The sequence below is a fragment of the Bidens hawaiensis genome, unplaced genomic scaffold, assembly GCF_021521415.1.
Source record: "Bidens hawaiensis isolate Kalapana, Puna unplaced genomic scaffold, B.hawaiensis_p1.1 tig00035742_1, whole genome shotgun sequence".
Taxonomy (NCBI): Eukaryota; Viridiplantae; Streptophyta; class Magnoliopsida; order Asterales; family Asteraceae; genus Bidens; species Bidens hawaiensis.
In genome coordinates, this window is record NW_027496209.1 from 165145 (window position 1) to 176950 (window position 11806).

Consider the following 11806-nt stretch of genomic DNA (forward strand, 5'->3'; position numbering starts at 1 on the left):
TCTATCAACCCCTTTAGAACTTTGTTTCTAAACAAGTTTGCTAAACCATTATAAACTATGTTATGTTCTATAAAGATCGTTTTTCTGCTAATAAATAGCTAGTATGTGTTCAGTTTTGCTTAATAACAAGTGATCCATTCTGTCTCTTAATTTTAATCAATTTGTTAACTAGTTTTATGTATGCTTATAATTTTATGATTAAAGATGTAATATAACTAAAATTCGAGTTTTTTTATATAAAGACAATCAAGGAAAATATTTGAATATATAGTTTTATACATGATCAAAATTATTATTTTGTGCACTATTGCTTTAGTGATGTATGATCAATCTTGACGGGTGAAGGTTCATTTCCCCTAGCGGTTTCCGGGCATAAACCAACTGAATTCTAAAGGGGAAAATGCTTAAATTATACATAATGATTAATATGAAAACAGGTGAAGTGCACCAGTTAAACTGAACAAAAACTACCTAAAATAGATTCAAGCTAAATCATATTACTATAGTTTTCTTTCAAAATGTGATAAGCACACATGAAAGTAATGTAAATTTCTTTTTTTTTTCTTCTGATGAACATGGCATTTAATTCTCCGGTATCAATTGTTTAATAATACTTTTTACGTCAAGAGACTTAAATTGACATTTTAATTTGGATTAAATCTATGCAAATTGTTTTGCTTTTGCCTATTGTTCTATGATGCTTTGTAAATATAATGTCAAGAGGCTTAAATTGGCATTTAAATTTGGATTCTACATGTCCCATATGGTTTCTAATCATTATAGTTTAGCATTATAGTTTTCATTCCATCATTATAGTTTAGCAATATGAATACATATAACTTTATAGGTTTTAGGTTCATAGTTGTACACTAAAAAGCAATGTATTAATTTAACGGTAGAATTGTATCATTTGTCACGATAAAAAGAACTCATCTCGACTGAACCCGAGGTAAAGCCTCCGTCGACAACCAAATTATGCCCGGTTATATATTCAGCTTCATCGCTAGCTAGGAATAACACAGCTTGTGCAATATCTTCAAAGCTTCCACATCTCCCGCGTAATAAACTTCCCTCTAAACCTATTATGTCACTCACTTGCTCAATGGTCATATTTGGCTTCCCTAAATACTCTTGATATGCTTTCACAAGCATTTCAGAAGGGATCCCATGTGGTGAAACACAATTCACCCGAATCCCATGAACTCCTAACTCACACGCGGCACTTCTTGATATTCCAAGAATTGCGCCTTTTGTTAATGTGTACGAGTGTGATGCAAGGCCTCCCATGATGGCTGCTGAACTTGATGAGCATACAATTGAACCACCGTTGCCTGATGAAATCATTGCGTGTGCTGCATGTTTTATCCCGTGTATTACACCGTTCACGTTAATGTTGATTAAAGTTGCTAATTTGTTCATTTCAAGATTTGTAATGCTCCTTCCGGTATCTAAAACCAATTGCAAAAGAATGAGAAGTGAAGAGTCATTTTGATCGAATTTTCAACTTGTTCCTCTGAGAAGGGCCATTTTGATCGAATTTTTGGATTTGTAGGTGATTTAGAGATGTCATAAATAATTCTTAACAGTTTTTGAAAGTTGTAGACAGATCGCTACACTTATAAGCTAATTCAAGGGAAATCTCAAATTTTTTTTTATAGTTCGTTGATGTTGCAAGCGAAACTTATTTAAGTATAGAAAGTGAATTTTTCGCTCTTTTGACCAACAAACTCAAGCCAACTAACTAAAAATGTAAAACTTCATTCAATTTAACCTTATAAATCCTTTTACTTAATACAATTTAATCATCTTTAATATATTGGTAGGTGAATCCAACCTGTTTTGAAATGTACTTTAAAAAATCATCTGTTTTGATCCCAATCACTTAATCATTTACTCATAGTTCATTTTATGTTCATGCTACCAAGCAGGTATTAGCACACTGTTTGATCACTCTACGCCTGAAAATTTAAAGGAATTTTGTGTTTTTGTACCAATAATTCCAGCATTGGTGAACATGATATCAAGTTTGCCTTTCCAAGATAGAGCAAGTTGAATTGCAGATTCAACATCAGATTCTTTAGACACATCACAGTGTACATAAAGACCTCTAATAGACTTAGCAACATTTTCACCAACTTCATCTAATACATCCGCAATTATAACATGTGCCCCATTCTCTGACATTAATGTTGCTGTTGCACCTCCGATTCCTCTTGCTCCACCGGTTACGATTGCAACTTTTCCGCTCAACCTTCAAACCAAATATCATACCCCTATAAAATTTCAGTTATATGTTAATGCTAAGAAAGAATTTTTGAACATATAAACTAACCTTTTTGTTGCAAACTTTTGCCTACTATCACTTTTATGATCACATGATTCCATGGTTAACACTTAGTGTTAGCAAGCAATAAAGATGTGAACTTTATAGGGAAGCATTTAGGGAGATGTGTGGTTTCCAATGATAGTTTTAGTTTCCTTACCATGCTTTCCCCATTTTACTTCACCTACTTTTAACCTACAATAATATCATTTATGTTGTGTTTTCTGACGAAGATTAACAAATGTTGAAGAACTAAAAGTTGACATGATTAAACTGTCACTAGGGATGCGCGTGTTGGGATTAGTAATAAAAAAAACATTAGTTAGGAACTCGGGTGTTCCTCCAAGGGTATCCGGGTGCGGGGTCTTGAATTTAACAACGATGCTTGCCAAATTAAAGATCATAGTTTGTTGATACTATGGATTCATGAATGATAACATGATGTGGACAAGGGTCTCAAGATGATACAAGACGCTGATAACATTAGTTTAACGGGGTCTCAAGATGATATAAGACGCTTATAACATTAGTTTAACAAGGAGATTGTTGGGACTAAATCAGTATAGCCTAATGTTATCAATATAATTCTGTCAACGTCAAAGTCAAAGTCAAACGAGAGTGTCAACCGAGAAAGTCTACATGGAAGTCAAACTCGAGAATGCCAACTGGAAATGTAACATTTCGGGTTTTCATTTTACCTATTTGTAAGATACCCAACCCATTTTGGAATCGGCTATTTTATCAATAAAAGATCTCGCACTCGTTTAAAATTTTTATTATTTGTTTTTAATTTAAATTGTTAACATCTATCAGTTGTTACAAAAACACCCCCTAAACTTTAGTTCTTCCATAATTTGATAATAAGCCAAAGGCAAAGGACTAGTTTGCAATTAATTCAAAACTTTTACCCTTTCTTCCCTCCCAAACCCGTCACCACAAACATCCCCTTCCACCGTTTCCTTTTGCTTCGATTTGACCCAAAATTCACAGTTTGATTGTTTCGTAGCCAACACGACCTCATAGATATGGTAACATTAAGCAATTGACAGCTAATTCAATCAAATCAAACCAAGTTTGCTAACTTTGCATACGGACTGAGTTGGACCTCTTTACCCTATAAACACTCGATCAAAGTGCAATTAATCGATGCCACACCACCTCTGCACCATCACGAAGCTGAACCATAGCTGATTAATTGCACCAATTGAAGCTATCCAGACCCTTATCTACTTCAAGCTTGAGCAGGAAACCCTATATCGTTGATCTTATTCAATTCGTGTTCGATTAAGGTACTTGCTGGTTTCTTTAGGTTCGGATTTCATTTGCAACGAAAGCCTATGTCAATTTTTGATTGACAAAAGGTATTCGTTGATCAATTAGACGAATCAAACTTAGGGTTTATACTTCAATTTGGAATTCAATTTTAAAGGTTGTTTATGTTAATTTCAAACTATCTTCTTTCACAAGTTTAAGCACAGCCTGATGGCTGGTGTGTGTAGGGTTTATACACTCAGAACCGGCCAAGCGCGGATTCGAGCCCCCTGGACGCGGTTTATGGTTTTTTATTTTTTAAACTCTCTTTTTCTTTATATTATTAGTACATATTTTTAATACTTAATAATTATGATTTTAACAGAACTGAACCTTCGAACTCCCCCCCCTGCGGGACGCTGTTTTTGGCATCTTATTTTCGTTTACTCTTAAATCATTATTTATACTAATCCACACACACACACACACACACACACACACATATATAAATAAAGAAAAAGAAACTAAATTTTTTTATCACTCACTTAACAAACCAAACTATGTTAAATGTTCAAAATAAGTCTTCGCTTAACTTTCAACATTAATAAATATATGTTATTATATATATTAACTATTTTATTCAACAACTAATATTTATCTTAAGTATTGGAAAATTAAAACTAATAATTGTTGGGTTCTAACAAGATTATTAAAGTCATAAAACACTATTTTTATGAAAAACATAGCGGAAATAAGTTTTAAATCTTGTTAATATGTTGTGTATAAAACCAATTTTATACATGCAAAACCCAAACCCAGATCCAAATACGAAAAACATACTTACAAGCACATGCATGTCACTAGAAATTCATACTTGTTAAGCTACCTTTCAAGTAACCAAAACCCGGATGAAGGAGATGAAAAATGAAGGGCAAGAACTTGAATATGGAAGCTCCTCAAACGAGAGTGTCAACCGAGAAAGTCTACATGGAAGTCAAACTTGAGAATGCCAACTGGAAATGTAACATTTCGGGTTTTCATTTTACCTATTTGTAAGATACCCAACCCATTTTGGAATCGGCTATTTTATCAATAAAAGATCTCGCACTCGTTTAAAATTTTTATTATTTGTTTTTAATTTAAATTGTTAACATCTATCAGTTGTTACAAAAACACCCCCTAAACTTTAGTTCTTCCATAATTTGATAATAAGCCAAAGGCAAAGGACTAGTTTGCAATTAATTCAAAACTTTTACCCTTTCTTCCCTCCCAAACCCGTCACCACAAACATCCCCTTCCACCGTTTCCTTTTGCTTCGATTTGACCCAAAATTCACAGTTTGATTGTTTCGTAGCCAACACGACCTCATAGATATGGTAACATTAAGCAATTGACAGCTAATTCAATCAAATCAAACCAAGTTTGCTAACTTTGCATACGGACTGAGTTGGACCTCTTTACCCTATAAACACTCGATCAAAGTGCAATTAATCGATGCCACACCACCTCTGCACCATCACGAAGCTGAACCATAGCTGATTAATTGCACCAATTGAAGCTATCCAGACCCTTATCTACTTCAAGCTTGAGCAGGAAACCCTATATCGTTGATCTTATTCAATTCGTGTTCGATTAAGGTACTTGCTGGTTTCTTTAGGTTCGGATTTCATTTGCAACGAAAGCCTATGTCAATTTTTGATTGACAAAGGGTATTCGTTGATCAATTAGACGAATCAAACTTAGGGTTTATACTTCAATTTGGAATTCAATTTTAAAGGTTGTTTATGTTAATTTCAAACTATCTTCTTTCACAAGTTTAAGCACAGCCTGATGGCTGGTGTGTGTAGGGTTTATACACTCAGAACCGGCCAAGCGCGGATTCGAGCCCCCTGGACGCGGTTTATGGTTTTTTATTTTTTAAACTCTCTTTTTCTTTATATTATTAGTACATATTTTTAATACTTAATAATTATGATTTTAACAGAACTGAACCTTCGAACTCCCCCCCCCCCTACGGGACGCTGTTTTTGGCATCTTATTTTCGTTTACTCTTAAATCATTATTTATACTAATCCACACACACACACACACACACACACACACATATATAAATAAAGAAAAAGAAACTAAACTTTTTTATCACTCACTTAACAAACCAAACTATGTTAAATGTTCAAAATAAGTCTTCGCTTAACTTTCAACATTAATAAATATATGTTATTATATATATTAACTATTTTATTCAACAACTAATATTTATCTTAAGTATTGGAAAATTAAAACTAATAATTGTTGGGTTCTAACAAGATTATTAAAGTCATAAAACACTATTTTTATGAAAAACATAGCGGAAATAAGTTTTAAATCTTGTTAATATGTTGTGTATAAAACCAATTTTATACATGCAAAACCCAAACCCAGATCCAAATACGAAAAACATACTTACAAGCACATGCATGTCACTAGAAATTCATACTTGTTAAGCTACCTTTCAAGTAACCAAAACCCGGATGAAGGAGATGAAAAATGAAGGGCAAGAACTTGAATATGGAAGCTCCTCAAACGAGAGTGTCAACCGAGAAAGTCTACATGGAAGTCAAACTCGAGAATGCCAACTGGAAATGTAACATTTCGGGTTTTCATTTTACCTATTTGTAAGATACCCAACCCATTTTGGAATCGGCTATTTTATCAATAAAAGATCTCGCACTCGTTTAAAATTTTTATTATTTGTTTTTAATTTAAATTGTTAACATCTATCAGTTGTTACAAAAAACACCCCCTAAACTTTAGTTCTTCCATAATTTGATAATAAGCCAAAGGCAAAGGACTAGTTTGCAATTAATTCAAAACTTTTACCCTTTCTTCCCTCCCAAACCCGTCACCACAAACATCCCCTTCCACCGTTTCCTTTTGCTTCGATTTGACCCAAAATTCACAGTTTGATTGTTTCGTAGCCAACACGACCTCATAGATATGGTAACATTAAGCAATTGACAGCTAATTCAATCAAATCAAACCAAGTTTGCTAACTTTGCATACGGACTGAGTTGGACCTCTTTACCCTATAAACACTCGATCAAAGTGCAATTAATCGATGCCACACCACCTCTGCACCATCACGAAGCTGAACCATAGCTGATTAATTGCACCAATTGAAGCTATCCAGACCCTTATCTACTTCAAGCTTGAGCAGGAAACCCTATATCGTTGATCTTATTCAATTCGTGTTCGATTAAGGTACTTGCTGGTTTCTTTAGGTTCGGATTTCATTTGCAACGAAAGCCTATGTCAATTTTTTATTGACAAAGGGTATTCGTTGATCAATTAGACGAATCAAACTTAGGGTTTATACTTCAATTTGGAATTCAATTTTAAAGGTTGTTTATGTTAATTTCAAACTATCTTCTTTCACAAGTTTAAGCACAGCCTGATGGCTGGTGTGTGTAGGGTTTATACACTCAGAACCGGCCAAGCGCGGATTCGAGCCCCCTGGACGCGGTTTATGGTTTTTTATTTTTTAAACTCTCTTTTTCTTTATATTATTAGTACATATTTTTAATACTTAATAATTATGATTTTAACAGAACTGAACCTTCGAACTCCCCCCCCCCCCCTACGGGACGCTGTTTTTGGCATCTTATTTTCGTTTACTCTTAAATCATTATTTATACTAATCCACACACACACACACACACACACACACATATATAAATAAAGAAAAAGAAACTAAACTTTTTTATCACTCACTTAACAAACCAAACTATGTTAAATGTTCAAAATAAGTCTTCGCTTAACTTTCAACATTAATAAATATATGTTATTATATATATTAACTATTTTATTCAACAACTAATATTTATCTTAAGTATTGGAAAATTAAAACTAATAATTGTTGGGTTCTAACAAGATTATTAAAGTCATAAAACACTATTTTTATGAAAAACATAGCGGAAATAAGTTTTAAATCTTGTTAATATGTTGTGTATAAAACCAATTTTATACATGCAAAACCCAAACCCAGATCCAAATACGAAAAACATACTTACAAGCACATGCATGTCACTAGAAATTCATACTTGTTAAGCTACCTTTCAAGTAACCAAAACCCGGATGAAGGAGATGAAAAATGAAGGGCAAGAACTTGAATATGGAAGCTCCTCAAACGAGAGTGTCAACCGAGAAAGTCTACATGGAAGTCAAACTCGAGAATGCCAACTGGAAATGTAACATTTCGGGTTTTCATTTTACCTATTTGTAAGATACCCAACCCATTTTGGAATCGGCTATTTTATCAATAAAAGATCTCGCACTCGTTTAAAATTTTTATTATTTGTTTTTAATTTAAATTGTTAACATCTATCAGTTGTTACAAAAACACCCCCTAAACTTTAGTTCTTCCATAATTTGATAATAAGCCAAAGGCAAAGGACTAGTTTGCAATTAATTCAAAACTTTTACCCTTTCTTCCCTCCCAAACCCGTCACCACAAACATCCCCTTCCACCGTTTCCTTTTGCTTCGATTTGACCCAAAATTCACAGTTTGATTGTTTCGTAGCCAACACGACCTCATAGATATGGTAACATTAAGCAATTGACAGCTAATTCAATCAAATCAAACCAAGTTTGCTAACTTTGCATACGGACTGAGTTGGACCTCTTTACCCTATAAACACTCGATCAAAGTGCAATTAATCGATGCCACACCACCTCTGCACCATCACGAAGCTGAACCATAGCTGATTAATTGCACCAATTGAAGCTATCCAGACCCTTATCTACTTCAAGCTTGAGCAGGAAACCCTATATCGTTGATCTTATTCAATTCGTGTTCGATTAAGGTACTTGCTGGTTTCTTTAGGTTCGGATTTCATTTGCAACGAAAGCCTATGTCAATTTTTGATTGACAAAGGGTATTCGTTGATCAATTAGACGAATCAAACTTAGGGTTTATACTTCAATTTGGAATTCAATTTTAAAGGTTGTTTATGTTAATTTCAAACTATCTTCTTTCACAAGTTTAAGCACAGCCTGATGGCTGGTGTGTGTAGGGTTTATACACTCAGAACCGGCCAAGCGCGGATTCGAGCCCCCTGGACGCGGTTTATGGTTTTTTATTTTTTAAACTCTCTTTTTCTTTATATTATTAGTACATATTTTTAATACTTAATAATTATGATTTTAACAGAACTGAACCTTCGAACTCCCCCCCCCCCCCTGCGGGACGCTGTTTTTGGCATCTTATTTTCGTTTACTCTTAAATCATTATTTATACTAATCCACACACACACACACACACACACACATATATAAATAAAGAAAAAGAAACTAAACTTTTTTATCACTCACTTAACAAACCAAACTATGTTAAATGTTCAAAATAAGTCTTCGCTTAACTTTCAACATTAATAAATATATGTTATTATATATATTAACTATTTTATTCAACAACTAATATTTATCTTAAGTATTGGAAAATTAAAACTAATAATTGTTGGGTTCTAACAAGATTATTAAAGTCATAAAACACTATTTTTATGAAAAACATAGCGGAAATAAGTTTTAAATCTTGTTAATATGTTGTGTATAAAACCAATTTTATACATGCAAAACCCAAACCCAGATCCAAATACGAAAAACATACTTACAAGCACATGCATGTCACTAGAAATTCATACTTGTTAAGCTACCTTTCAAGTAACCAAAACCCGGATGAAGGAGATGAAAAATGAAGGGCAAGAACTTGAATATGGAAGCTCCTCAAGCTAGTATACCCCAAGCCTCCGACAATACACCTCTTAGCTAGGATTTACACACTTGAAAAACCCTTGTTCTTGTTCCCTTCCATTGGCCGAATTCAATGGAGGAGGAAGAAGAGAGAAAAAGGTTTTTTTTGTGTCTTGTGAAAAATATAAGAGAAGGGAAGAGTTGGTTGCACCACCCTAGTTCCCAATCAAATGAATTGCATGTTTGTAGTTATCAAGAAAGGAGAGAGAGGAAGGAGAGGGAAGAGTTGGTTGCACCACCCTAGTTCCCTCTCTCTCTCTCACACTTTCAAAATTTCAAAATTTTTTTATAACATAAAACTTGTTATAAAAATGTTATGTTAACTTTTAATAATTAAAAGTTATACAACTTAAGAAACATGCAAGGTCAATTAGGTTTACATATTTTTATTTAACCAACTTAAATAACACTATGTAATGTTCTCTCATAAAATATAAATCATCCATATGATTTATTTGTTACACAAGTACTATATATTTAGAAACCTTTTTCCAAATAACATAAGTGTCAATATTTATTTACTTATGATCATATCATATATAAACAAATATTATCAGTGTTTGTCTAGCTTGTTATTGGGTATGACCTGACTTGGGTCATAACGTACTAGCCACATCAATTATAATATGTGTCTTGGGCAGACCGATTCCAACAATCTTCCACTTGCACAAGACACATAGAAGATTGATGTAGGTAGCAAGTACCGCCTAACTACGGTTTACTACCCCTAATATGCATGACGAAGTGCCATTCAATAATATCATTCCCTTCAAGTCCCTTGCTTGAAGATTTAGGTGAAACTATCATTTATCCTTTTGTCTCTGTAACATCCAACTTTTGTTAAATAGTAAATAACAAAAAGTTTTGTTATTAACTGTGTGTCGTTAAATTAGTCGTATGTTAAGTGTTTGGATAAGAATTGGAATTGTGAGTGGGTTGTGGGGCCCATAGCCCCTATATATATAATCCAACCCATCCTTTCTTTCACCACTTTATTTCCTTTCATCACACACACCCACTCAAGAACACACACTTTCTCTCTACATTCCGGATCCAAATCCATGTAAAAAAAAGAAAGAATCTTGTGTGTGAACACCGTTTGAACAACAAGAATCACGTCCAGATCCTCGAGTCATCTCGGATCCGAATCGAACCCAAAGCAAAAGGTAGGTTTTAGGTTTAAATGGTTAAGTTTTTAGTGGGTTTCGACATGCAAACTGATAGGATGATAGATCGGACTGTGAAATGTAAGAAAAACATAAACTTGGTGAGTTATAACCTCATGGGTATGTTATAGGATAAAAGGTGATGTTTGGTCCATGAGAAGAGAAATTCCATGAGAAGAGAAATTCCCATGAGAAGCAAAATTCCATGAGAAGAGAAATTCCATGAGAAGCGAAATTCCCATGAGAAGGGAAATTCCATGAGAAGAGAAATTCCCATGAGAAGTGAAATTCTTCCATGCAAAATTCCATGACCCCCATTAGTTGAGGGTTTCATTAGCATAGATATAAGAGATACTAGTAATAGATAATTGACACGCATAATGTATTGTATAGTCAGCCGTGCACAACTAAGGAAGGGCATTACCATTAATGGCGAGAGAAACCGACTCCAGGTGAGTTCTAGCCCCTTTATCTGTTATGTTTTCGGGGCTGTGTGCATACTCCTATGTGGTAGATAATACACTTACTTGATTGGTGAGTGTATGATACGTGTATGATTATGTATTGAATGTATTGTTACTTAATGATTGTATGAACGATTATGTATATATATTTATAAGTAGAAGATATGTAAAGTATGCACGTATGATAAAGGTAAGGTTATTCGAGACAGAAGGGACCAGACCCTTATAATATCTGAGATGTTAGGGACCAGACCCTCATAATATCTGTGATGATAGGGACCATTATATCTGTGATGTTAGGGACCAGACCCTTATAATATCTGTAATGTTAGGGACCAGACCCTTATAATATCTGTGATGTTAGGGACTAGACCCTTATAATATCTGTGATGTTTAAGATTGAATAGCTTATGGTATACCATAGGGTTATATGAAAGAAAGTTTGTAAGAACACATGCATGTATGTAAAGTATATATGAAAGAAGAAATAACAGGTAAGGTAGGAATACGTATCTTCGGACACGTATGAGTAAGGATATGAATTTAATGTATGTTAATTGATTAACTAGAACTCACTCAGCATAGCTGACTTTTAGTATGCACGCAGGCAAATAGGTTGAGGCAGCTGGCTTGAGGAGGGGTACACATGGCGTGAATGGAAGAGACTGGCATCTACGAAAAAGTGTCATGACTGTTTTAATTAATGTTTATGGAAAGGCAATTTGTATGTTAAGACAAAAATGAACGTTTTGTAATGTGATGTTTGAAGTTTTAATTATTCCGCGAAAGTTTTTATTAACTCTGATTTTAGAAC

General features: G+C 34.0%; 1 protein-coding gene across 1 annotated transcript; it reads right to left on the reverse strand.

Moving 5' to 3' along the window:
* Positions 1-906: 906 nt before the first annotated feature.
* Positions 907-2593, reverse strand: LOC143587650 (short-chain dehydrogenase reductase ATA1-like). Its single transcript, XM_077068885.1, has 3 exons — positions 2333-2593; positions 1992-2251; positions 907-1448 (listed from the first exon to the last, which is right to left on the reverse strand). The coding sequence occupies exons 1-3, from the start codon at positions 2383-2385 to the stop codon at positions 907-909; spliced, it is 855 nt and encodes a 284-aa protein (XP_076925000.1). The 5' UTR covers positions 2386-2593.
* Between the last annotated feature and the right edge of the window lie 9213 nt (positions 2594-11806).